Source organism: Chinchilla lanigera, unplaced genomic scaffold (genome assembly GCF_000276665.1).
Source record: "Chinchilla lanigera isolate Chin_1 unplaced genomic scaffold, ChiLan1.0 scaffold00070, whole genome shotgun sequence".
Classification (NCBI taxonomy): domain Eukaryota; kingdom Metazoa; phylum Chordata; class Mammalia; order Rodentia; family Chinchillidae; genus Chinchilla; species Chinchilla lanigera.
In genome coordinates, this window is record NW_004955471.1 from 1,495,580 (window position 1) to 1,508,446 (window position 12,867).

The 12,867-nt window shown below is 36.9% G+C and overlaps 1 protein-coding gene across 3 annotated transcripts in view; it reads right to left on the reverse strand.

Moving 5' to 3' along the window:
• Positions 1-772: 772 nt before the first annotated feature.
• Positions 773-12,867, reverse strand: part of Il15 (interleukin 15) — an 87,568-nt gene continuing 75,473 nt past the window's right edge. For all 3 annotated transcript variants that reach the window (XM_013522919.1, XM_005400860.2, XM_005400859.2), the window contains exons 5-7: positions 7,088-7,132; positions 5,097-5,234; positions 773-2,014 (exon numbers count right to left, since the gene is read on the reverse strand). In XM_013522919.1, coding sequence (XP_013378373.1) covers positions 1,904-2,014; positions 5,097-5,234; positions 7,088-7,132 — 294 coding nt within the window. In that variant the 3' untranslated portion in view covers positions 773-1,903. The remainder of the gene's footprint in view (positions 2,015-5,096; positions 5,235-7,087; positions 7,133-12,867) is intronic.

Genomic DNA, 12,867 nt, shown 5'->3' on the forward strand with positions numbered 1-12,867 from the left:
CTGACGGCATAAACAGTAACACATCAAAACATATAACCTCTCTTCGTAACTACAGCAATACGAGGAAAATGAAATAATTCTACTGATTCACTCTTCTAAGGAAAAGAATGAGATATATAGAACTAGACTTGCAGTTGGGTTTTTAAATTCTCTTGGCTCGCAAATCACATATTGGTTCTGCTTATGTTTCCAAGTCTCCTGCCTCCTTGTCCTTTTGGTTTATTGTCAGAAGAGGGGAGAGATAATATTCTCTCATCCATCTTCTCTTCGCCTGAAATTAAGAACATGCAAGGACATAATTCACCAATACGACACTGACTGTAATCCTCATTTTTGTTATTTGAGGTTGGTATATGATTTTGTGCTTTATATATATATATATATATATATATACACACATATATACAGCTTTATATATGCGTATATATATATATATATATATATATATATATACACAGCATATGGCAAATATTTTCAACACATGGGGTAGTGTGTGAGAGCTGAACACAGTATTTTCTAGGCAGCTGAGAGTAGGCTGGTCAAAGAAGGAAGACAACTCAAGAAGGGCAGATTTGGAAACAACAAAGACTACTTTTATTAAGAGTGCACATATGAAAATAAAATTGTTCTGTTGTACTTTTACTGCTTAAGTGTGTTAAGAAGTTGTAGATTAAGACCAGAAAGGTAGCTCAGGGGTAGAGCACTTGGCCAACATAGTTGAGGCCTGAGGTTCCATCCTTAACAGTGCAAATAAAGGTCGCAGACCCATCCCTGGAGTTTCTTAAGACCAACTGAATTTATTGATGTTAAATAAGTGATGTGAGAAGAATTTTACTCTGAATATACCAAAATTCTAAATTCTAAGCTCATCATGTGTTTATAAAACCAAAATGGTACTGGTAATGTGACTGGCATTATTATTTTCCTTCTCCCCTCACAGGAATCAGAGGAGGATTAACCTCTGCCTAAAGATTAGATTGGAAAATTAAGAAATAAATTAAATTGACTTTTTCCAACTTTTAACCAACAGAAAACCTAGAAATCCTGCAAATTTTAGGGAACATAGCACAAAAAGTATAAATACTTAGAAAATTATAAGCAAAAAATCCAACAATCATATTCTGTCAGACTACGATGAATCAATATTTTTTAAAAAGTTCTATGAACATAGCAAACAGGACTGTGAAAATAAAATAGTTGTATTTTGGAAAGCATGAAATATAAGTAGAGTTGCAACTATTCATTTTCTATACATCTTTCTACGTTTCAGTCAAGGTTCTTTATTGCCACCACCACTTAGGATTTACAGATCCACATTATATGCCTGGTATTGGAATGTATTTCTTTGCTAACAAGTGCTTTATATATCAATAACTGAATTACAGAGTAAGGCAGAGGGCTCACACATAGAGTTCCTCTTTTTCTCACTGGTAGCCAATTCTTCCTGTGTGTGCTCTAGCAAATATAGAAGTAAATGAGGTCTGATACTCAGTGGATCCAGTAGAGCCTTTGACCTCCGGTGTTGGTTGTGCCCTACTTCCTGCATAATTTGACTACCACTCTTGAACAAATGCCCATATTTTCCTGTAAGAGGTAAAATACCAGTGGCAATTTTTATTGATAAAACAGGTACATAATTTTATTCAACATTTCATATTATATTATAAATATCCAAAATCTTAATAATAAATTAAAAAATGCTTCAGAAAAGTTCATAGTAACTATGTCACTCAAACACATTTTTTCTGACTTCATTTCTGAGAGTTCATCTGATCCAGTATCCTGATCAACTTCTTGCTAGAAAAACTCGCGTGGCAGCACATTTCATAGGCATAGTGCTTTGCTGGCTGTAAGCAATGGGAAGATGTTTGTTAATAACAGAAACACTGAAGATCAACTGCAATCAGGAAGTGTTGATGAACATTTGTACAATGTGTACAAAACTCTGCAAAAATTCTGTAATGCTTTTTTCCTCCAGGTCTTCACATTCTTTGCATCCAGATTCTGTTACATTCTGCCAAATAAAAAGAAAGAGTTAGACAGAGAAGCCTAATATGCTTTTTACCTGAGAATACATTATTTGAACCATATGGTCAGGTCTTGAGACATGAACACATTGGCAAATTAATATCATAGTGGGAGGAACTATAAGAAAAGAGAATTGGGAGATTTGAGATGGGCTTATTTTTCCTCTAGTGGATCAAGGTCATTGAAAAAAAAATAAACCATGTGTATCAGACCCTAGGCTTCCTGGTTGGAAACCTCTGATGGTTTTTGATCAGGTACTCCTGATATGAAAATTATCTTCCTAACTTTTTGTTGTTGAGACAAAGTACCTCACATTCAAAGTTAAAGGAGGAAAGGTTTATTTTCACTCATAGTCTGCAGAGGTTTTAGCTCATATTCGGCTAACTTTAAGGCAAGGTGACATGGTGGAGGGACACCTCAGAGGAGTAACAGTCCCACGGCGGAGCAGGCAGAAAGCAGCAAACCTGCCTTTTCTTCTGTCTCTTCATATTTCACCCAGGTTATCAACCTACGCACTGGTGCCACCCATACCCACGGTAGGGCTTCCCTCTTTAGTAAAGCTGCCTATTCACACCCAGTAATCTATATTCACACACCCTTGATCCAGCCACTTCCAAAAAGCTCCACCAAGGAGCACGTGAAACTTTGGGGGGACAGCGAGATACAACCCCTAACAGCCTCACTATACTCTGGGAACCTTCAGTGAGCCTCTGCCTTTACTTTCTCTGCTTACCTCAAGCTACTGGATGGTCTTTCGCTTTTGCTTCTCAGTCTGTTGCGTTCTTCCTATTTTAACTGCTGCTACACACACCTACGATTATTCAGGTGCCATCTTCTGTAGGAAAGCTTCCCTGAAGCTCCAAGCCCCTAGGGCTGAGTTTCACATTCCCTCTCCAGATCTAGAATTCCTTGTTTGGATCTATCTTATGGCACTTTATGTATTATATTCATACTGTGGAATTTTTATCCTTTTTTTACACTATTAGCCTGTAAACCCTCCTAGAAGGGCAAGGCCGTGTTTTTCTGTGTCCCTATCTCTACACAGAGGGCTTGGAACGTAAGAGCCACTCAGTCCTGTGAGTTGCATTGATCCATTTAGGTAGATTCCACAAATACTCAATTCACAGTAATTCAAGCACAATCTCATGCATGACTAGAATATCCCAAATGCAACCATCATGAATAAATAAATTTTAGAGATCATCCAAACCAGGAAGGCTATGCCAGCAAAAATCAAAATTAGATTTTGCATCCATTAAGCACCGGGAATATGGATTCACTAATGGATATCAAGCACACAGTGTGCCAGCCACTGTCATACACTTCATGTAGTGTTGCTTTGTTTGATCTTGAAAATAATCATGCGAGAGAGGAAGGCAAAGACATTAAGGGACTCATCTCAGTCAACACAGTCAAGGGAAATTCTTCACAGCCACGTCTTGTGACTGCGGTCCTGGCCGCTACATCCTGATGAGGGTGACTATTAACAGGTATGTTCACAAGCTTTCCCAGTGATAAGGTGACATGGCTGGGAAGGTGACATTTAAGCAAAGACTTAAAGAAGCCTGGCATTTTGAGGGAAAAGCCCAGGTGACCAATCACACTACCTGGTATCACTGCACTTTCCCTCGCCTCTGCCTGAACATGCTTTCCTGGCCATCCTGCAGGCTCTGATCTACATATCTTTGTCACATGGCAGCTTTTTAGGTCAAACCTTCTCTAAACTAGACCCGCTGTCCCTTTTCTCTGCCTCCTTTGGTGCTACTGGACTAAAAACCTATAACTGGCTCATTGTGCATTTGTTTACTGCTTGCTTGATTTATATTTTCCCCTCCTTAAGACTAGAGGTCATAGATTTTTTTTTTTCATATTTTACTCTGAAGGCTAAAATATATGTGTTAAATGAACTAATTTTACTATGCCTTCTCTGTTTCTAAAATTTATTTCCCTGCACCTTTGGCCAGGAGGGTTTTGCCCTGAAACCAGCATTCTTTGCATTTCAGGACAGTGAAGACCCTGGTAGCCCAGCCCACCTCAGGAGTTCTCAGTGTATTTTGCTGTCCCGGAGCTCTCTGCTGTGCATGCTGCCTGAAAAGCCTCAAATTCCACTCAAACTATTAATTTGCTTCATTATTATCCTTTCTCAGCATTTATCTTTCCTTGACATGAAAGAGCAGACTCTGGAGGGAGCCTTGTTGGGTAGAAGCCCGGCTCCCATCTCACTAGCTGCCTGAACTGGAGCAAGCATTTCAAGCTTTCAGTGCTCCAGTTTCTTCAACCTTCCAGCAGAAGTAACGACCACTAAAGTAAAAAAGAGAGAGAGAGATATATAGCTCAGCGGCACAAGTGCCTGCCTGGCGTGCACAAGGTCCTAAGTTCGATTCCCAGTACCAAAAAAGTTATTAATTAAAAGAGAAAAGAAATAAGAGTAAAGTCTGACAGATGTATAGTGAGGTTTAAATGAATTATCAATTAGCAGTCTGAAGAAGGGTGTCTGGCACAGTCATCACTCAATAAATGCGGGTCACTCTAAGTGCTGTTAAATGCTTGATTATGTAATTAAAGCCCATCTACTGCACCTGTCTGACTGGCTCACCCCATGGCTCTCACACTGAAGCGCACTGCCTTGCATTGTTCATCCAATATCTGTTTACCAAATAAATCCATAAACAGCGTAGGAGTGTGTGCATGCCACTGGTATGAAATCAGAACAGTAAAATCAAAATTAGATTTTACATCCATTAAGCACTTGGAATTGAGGTTCACCAATATTTATCAAGCACACGCAGTGTGCCAGCTATGGTCATACATTTCATGTAGTGTTGTTTTGTTTGATCTTGAAAATAATCATGCCAGAGAGAAAGGCAAAGACATTAAGGGACTCATCCCACTCATCACAATGAAGTGAAATTCTTCAGCACCACGTCTTGTGAGGGAGTCCAACAGTCTTGGATGGCACTGACTTCTTCCTGAGTGGCTCTAAGGAGGTTCTGTTTATCTACTAATGGCTTTTCCTAGTTTAGCTAAGAACGTCGAATATATCGCTGCATGAAGACTGCAAAACTCACCCCATTAGAAGATAAACTGCTATTTGCCAGGATGATCACATTGGTTATTGTTTCATGAATGTCCATATTTCTAGACTCATGTGAAATAACTCGCAACTCCAGGAGAAAGCACTTCATTGCTGTTATTTTGCAATTGGGCTAAAAGTAAGAGTCACAAAGAACTATCTTGAGAAACCTATTTTTCCATTATTCATTTTCACACTGATATAATTTCATTTTATAAAAATGAGCCAAATATTTTATAGACACACAATTCCCATAAGACATTTTATATAATAAATAGCTTAATGCTTTTTAGATTTTGGTTTTGAAATCAAAACCAAACAAACCAGTTAAGAAGCATGAAGGGTGATGCTCCTGCACAGAAGAAAGAACATACAACTGGAAAACATGGAAATCATTGGCTACTTTTTCTTACTGAGCACAGTCACGCTGTAGAAAGGTTGGTACCACTGGCCCTATACTGTCAAAACATTAGTACATAGAGTGAACTTGTAAGAAATCTTAAGCATCAGATTTATAACAGTTTAAACAGTAGTAGCTCCAAGCCAGACTCTTGTAATTTCCAAACTTGCAGAGGCAGAAGGATTCCAAGGATTCCATGAAAAAGTAACAAAGCAAGAGCAGTGCCTACTCAAAGACTTGGTAAATCAAAAAGGGACCTTTTAATTACTATAAAAATACATTTCCCACAATATTTATTTAACAAAAACCTGTAGTTCAAAGAAAGAGAGCTTCTAATGGGGATTTGACTATGACTTACTTGTATTTGACTTTAGGTTCCCAAAGTCTGGCACAATGCCTGGAACTCTATGGCCATTTAACAAATGCTCACCGGATGGATGAATGAATGAAGGGACATCTCCATGTGCCTGCGCTGGCAATGTTCCCTCCCCTCCACTGCAAAGGCTCAGGATTGAAAACTAGACCCTTTCACCATATTAATAATCATAAAACCAAGGCTCAGCAATGTTTCTTGACTTCTAACACAGGTAGGAAACAGGTGAGTCACTGTTTAAGTTTCAATCTCAGTCTTTTTTAAGCACATGAGTTGAAAATTTATCTCCTTTGCAAAAAATCAAGCTCAGGATGCTCAGTGTTCATGATTCCTGATTGCTTTCTGATTAGAACAAAAAAAATGCAAAAGCCAAAAGCATGCTGAAGCCAGAGGAGGGAGAATTTCCACATGCAGCGAGCAGCATTACCCAAGTGGTAGATGAGTGTCTGTTGATGGCTATAGATTATTTCTACTGCTTTTATAATGTTAGTGGAGCACAATTTCTATTTAAGAAAAGGTCTAACTGAGGAATAACAAAGAGAAGATTGCTATGAACTCCTCTAGCGCAGTTTGTTTTCCATGTAGTGAAGTTGGGGCTCTGTTTCTTGGTTTTAGTGATAAACCAAAGGGAACAGACTAACAGCATGACCAAAATCCTACAAGCCTCAGGCAATTTCAGCATATTAATGAAACAAGTTCATCATGTTTTAATTTTGGTAAGCTTTTTGGATTATGTTTCTATTCTTACACAGAGAATAGTTAGAAAGATTTTCTGACAAATGTAGAGATCCATGCAAACTAAAGAACATACATGCCCTTAAGCAGTTTGTAGAAAATATGATTAGAGACGATGACACACTGCAGTACTGAAAATAACTGATATGTTGGATACTATTTAATTGAGTCAGTTAACCCTATTCTAGCATCTAATTGCATCATGATCTAACTAATCACAAAAATGTACAATATATTTTGTTTGACATTGATGGAAAAGGCATCTGGTTGTTTTGATTTTAGTAACATTAAACAAATAGAATTCATGTAACTTGTTGTCTTTAAGTCCCGCAATCACTTATAAAATACATTGATCATATAAGAATGCACCAAAAATCAGATTAAAAACCTACACATGCTACAGTTGTTGTGAATCACGCTTCTTTGGCTTTTGAAAATTGGAAAAGTAGCAATTTTGAAAAAAAAAAACTATACTCACATGGACATCACTCTCAGTGTACAAAGTAGCATCCATATGTATAGACTGAAAGGAAACAAAATTAGATAACATGAAAAACTGTGCTCTTCTTTAGATATGAGAACAACTTACTGGAAACAAAAAATTAAGCTATGCAATTTATATTTTTAATTCCACGGTAATTTTAGACTGATATGCAGTTGTAAGAGAAACTACACAAGAGATTCCTTGTACCCTTCACCAAAATTTTAGGTGAAGTTCTAGTTTAGATACCCACTGTAGCCCAAAGGCCTATGTGTTATATGCCTGGTCCTACAGGTGGCGCTATTGGAAGGTGGTGGAAACGTCAGGAAGTGCGGCCTCATGGGAGTCACATATGTCATTGAGTTGTGCCTTCGAAAGGCACTGTTAGATACTTGCCCTTTGTTTTTCTCTTTTGTTTCCTGTCCATGATGTGAGCTGTCTGTCTCATCATTGCCATTGGGCACCCTCACCAGAAGCCTAAAAGTAATGGTCCCCCAGATCGCGGACTAGAACTTCAAAATCATGAGCCAGAGTAAACCTTTTCTCTTCATCAGTTAATTGTTTTAGGTTCTTCTTTCAGTATAGTGATGGCAAGGTGATGACCACATACATTATTATGACAAAGTTACAGAATATTCGGGTACATTTTGCATTGCATATGTAAATATTCTAGTTTTTGACAAATGTATGATGACAGGTTTCCACTCTGTGTCGTACAAAATAGTTGCACCTATTTAAACATTATGCATATTCATCCTATTCATTCCTCAGTCCCTCCTAACCCCTGACAGAGATTAATACTTCTATTATCTTCATGGCTTTGATTTTTCCAAGATATCATGTAGTCAGGATCATGTCAATAGGTAACTTTTTACATATTCTTCTCTCACTTAGCAATATGATGTGCAATTAAAGTGTGCTTAGATTTTGAAAGATGTGTTACTGTAAAAGACATGTTATATTTAATCCCATTCAAAATGCTAGGAACAAACTACAGATACTGGCAACAAGTTGAATACATCTCCAATATATTACACTGAATGACTTAACTGTGAATTAAGTCACTCAATTGTGCTACATCTACAAAATGGAATACTATTCAGTGATAGAAGTAAGCCATCAAGCTGTGAGCAAATGGAAATGGAGAACCTTTGAAAGCATACAAGGAATGATAATGTACAGTGAATGTTTAGATTTTCAAAGAATTATTACAGTTAAAAGATGCATTGATATCACCTTATCTAAAAACAAGTCCCTTCACTTGGAATACACTTATCCCATTGTCTTTTCCACCTTCTGAAGCAGTTCTGGAAGTCCTGTTTTGTGAGTGTCTTTACAAAGTCTGATCAAAATTGTGGTGAGTAGTGCTGCTGAGTGTCACACCCTGGAAAGGCAGGCGTGTGAAAACGTGGTGTGTCCTCGCCTACCTTATTCATACTCACAGATCTTTATCATGTGACTACTGGTTTTGCCCTAAAGTTAGAGCGACCATGAAAAGTAAACATTCTGATTATTTCAGGACCTGGAGGCAGCCATGGCAACACAACCAAAGACACTCAAAAGAAAGGATTTCCAGAACTGCTTCAGAAAGTGGCAGGAATAATGGGATAAGTGTGTTCCTTTTTATTGCTGAATAATATTCTATGATGTGATATACCAAAGTTTTTTTCTTAACTATTCACAAATTGAGGCATATTTGAGTAGCTTCTAACTTTTGTAAGTTATGAATGTCTATGGACACTGTGTATGTTTGTATAAAATAGGTTCTCATTTTTCTGGAATAAGTGTCTGAAGCTACACTGTTGGATTACGTGACAAATTAAAATTTTATTTTACAGGAAGCTGACAAACAATTTCATAGAATGGCCATAACATTCTACAGACTCACTAGCAGTGTATGAATGATCCAGTTTCTCTATATCCTTTTTATCATCATCACTATTTTCCTATTTGTGTTTTATTTAGTTTGTATTTCATTTACACTTATTTGTCGATCATTACTATGTTTATTTTGGACACTATATAATGACCAGTCAGTGTGGCTTTAATTTGTGTCCACTAAATAGAGTCACTTTTGATATTTTTCTGAAGACAACTTGATTTTTTTTGGAACCGGGAATCGAACTTAGGACCTTGTGCTTGTGAGGCAGTCACTTGTGCCACTGAGCTATATCCCCAGCCCTTCTGAAGACAACTTGAGATGATTTCTAATTTTACTTCCATTCTGCATAATTTATATTTATATTTCTGACTTCATGTCTTTTGCACTTTATTGATTTGGCTAAACCTCCAAGGTAATCCTTCTAAGAATGTCGGTCAAATTGGGTTACAATCTGTCCAAATTAATTCACTTTAACTTTATTAGCTCTTTAAAGACCTTGTCTGAAAATACAGTTACACTCTGGTGTTATGGTAGTTAGGGCTTCAACGTATGCATTTGGGGGAGGGGGTAAGATTCAGCCCACGAAAAGGATGTTGTGAGCATAAAATACTTCATGTTTTTTTATTATCCTTTTAATAACTACAGATTCTGTAAAGATAACCCCCAATCCCATTTATGATATTGATAATACATGTCATTTCTCAGTCTTACTAGAGCTTTTTTTTTTTTTTTTTTTTTTTTTTTTTGAGACACGGTCTCCCTATACAGTTGAGGCTGGCCTTGAGCTCACTTTGTAGCCCAGGCTGACCTTGAACTTGCAACAATCCTCCTGCCTCAGCCTCCCAACTGCTGGGATTACAGGAGTATGCCACCATGCCTGGCTTACTAGAGCTTTATCAATTTTACTTTTTCCAAATAACTAGCTTTATGTTTCATTGATTTTTCCTATTCTTCTGACTTCAATTTCATTAATTTCTTTTCCTATATAAATTTTCAGATATTTTCCAAATAACTAGCTTTCTGTACCACTGAGTTTTTCTATTGTTTTCCTGACTTCAATTTCATTAGTTTCTCCTAAATTATTTCCTTCCTGTGCTTGTGATGGGTTTATTTTGTGATCCTTCTAGTTTCTTAAGGTAGTAAATTAGATTACTGATTTGAGACTTTTCCCATATTCTAACATAATTATTTGATTTTTTTAAGAGATTCCTTTCAGTATTTCTTTAGCTGCATATCACATAATTTGATATGGTAGATTTCATTTTTATTCAGTTCTAGTACATATTTTTAAATATCTATATATTTTAAATATCCTTTGAGAAATACTCTTTGACCTAGGGATTATACACAATGTTTGCAAATTTTATTATTGTATTTCTTACTGATTTTCAGTTTGAAAACATTCTGTATGATTCAAGTTCTGATAAGTATTTTGAAGTTTATTTTATAGCCCACAATAGTTCAGTCTTGATAACTATTCCATGGATACTTTGAAAAAGTCCATTCTCTTATTTTTGGATAGAGTCCTTTTGTATAGATGCTCTTGGTTATGCTGTTTTATACCTTTCTAGATTTTCTTCACAGTAGTTTCCTGAGCTATGGAGAAGAAAATAGTAAAGTCCTTAACTATAACTGTGGATTTGTCTATTTCTCTTCCAGCTCTGTTACTTTTCACTTTATGAATTTTGAGGCTGTATTGTGTGGTACATATACATTTGTGATCATTATGTTTCTCACATGGATTAATATTCTGTCATTACTCAGTGATCCTCTTAACTCTGGTAATTTTATTTGCCATGAAGTCTGCTACATCTGATACTAATATTGTCAGTTCTGCTTTATTTTAAAAGTAGTGTGTCCGGGCTGGGGATTTAGCTCAGTGGCAAAAGCGCCTGCCTGGCAAGCACAAGGTCGTGAGTTCGGTTCCCGGTACCAGAGAAAAAACAAAAAACAAAAAAAAGTAGTGTGTCCATGTCCTAGAAGTGCTGTAACATAGTACCAAAATGTGAGTGTTTAAAACAGCAGGAACATACACACTCACAGTTCCACATAGTAAATGCCTGAAACTGGGGTGTTCTTAGAGCCTTGCTCCTGCTGAGCACTCCAGGAAGGAATATTTCCTGGCCTCTGCCATGTCTCTGCTGAACCCTCACAATCCATGGCCCTTGTAGTTGTACCAGTCTAACCTCTGTCTTTAAGTTCCACATCTACTTGGAACCTCAGAATGTGATCTTATCTGGAAATAGCATGTTTGTAGATATAATTAGATCACATTCTGAGGTTCCAAGCAGATGTGGAATTTGGAGGGACACTGTTCAACCCATGCAGTATGGTATATTTGCTTCTGTTCTTTTAATTTCAACATATGTATCTTATTATATTTGAATTAAACTTCTCATAGATAGCAAAGCTGGGCTAAACTTTCTTATCAACCTTGGCTTTTTACTTGGTAAACTCTCTCTCTTCCTCCTACTAAGTATAAGAATGATATATATCTTCTTATTGTACCTAGGGTCCCTGAGCACACTTCAACCCCTCAGTTTTCTCTGTTGTATCATATCTTCAGGTTGACTGTTTTCCTCTATTACAATAATCCTTCTAATGAGCCTTTCCAGTTTGTTTTGCATTTCAGTTATTATATATTTTCCAGTTTTGTAATTTCCATTTAGTCCCTTTTCTTTCTTTTTCTTTTTCTTTCTTTTTCTTTTTCTTTCTTTCTTTCCTTTCTTTCTTTCTCTTTCTTTCTTTCTTCCTTCCTTCCTTCCATTTTTCTTCTCTTTCTTTCTTTTCTTTCTTTCTTTCTTTCTTTCTTTCTTTCTTTCTTTCTTTCTTTCTTTCTTTCTTTCTTTTTTGAGACAGAGTCTCCACTATGTAGTTCAGTCTGGACTTGAACCCATTATATAGCCAAGGCTGGCCTTAAATTTACAGTGATCTCCCTGGTGTGGCCTCCTGAGTGCTGGGATTAAGTTCTGTGCCACCACATCTGACTCCTTTTATCTCTTTTATTTCTTTGCTAAGACATTCTATAAATTATTCAAGGATATCTATTATTGCTTTTTTGAAGCATTGTTATAATGGCTGTTTTCAAAACCATGTCAGACAATCCCAACATCTGATCTGCCTTGATTCTGACTTACATTTTCCTGGTATGATACACAATTTTCATTTCTACCATGGCATTATAGCTATTATGTTAAGAGACTCTGGTTCTGTCTAAATCTTCTGCTTTAACATGCATTTAAAACATGCTGTTTATATTCAGCATGCGAGTTCTGACCTACTTTTCTGTGCTCTAATTCCAATGGCAGTTAAAATTTCAGAATCTTTCTAGGTGCTCTCACTGATATCCCTACAGATTCTCTCAATGTCATATATGGGGTTAGAAGACATGTCTCCAGGTCGGCTCACCTAGTTCCTAAAGTAGAGGATGGGGAACCTAGATTACAGTGATAAATTTTATCTCTCAGGCCACCCTTGTGAGTGAGTGAGGCTCCTGCTCTGTTACTTGCTGGTTCTGTCAGGCCATCTACTGGCTCTTGATAGGACAAAAGGGTCTCTAGTCCACAAAGGAGACATATTTCTCAGGATTAGGGTGACCCTGGTCCCACTGTAGATACTAACAAGTCACCCAGTTTCTCTACATAGGCAAAGGCTGTCTCTCTGACCTGTGGAAACTACAGCTCTTTAAACTGAGCCAATTATAAATTAAAATTTAATGATAATTTGAATCTGAAAACAATGGAGACTATTTCTTTTGAAGTTTTATAGAGCTTATACATGTCCACAAAAATATTGTTTCAGGTGAGATTTCATTAAGGCAAACATGAAGTAACAGGAAAACATAAAGAGATACATACCTCATAGCAATTATACTGGCTATTTTATGGAAAAATGA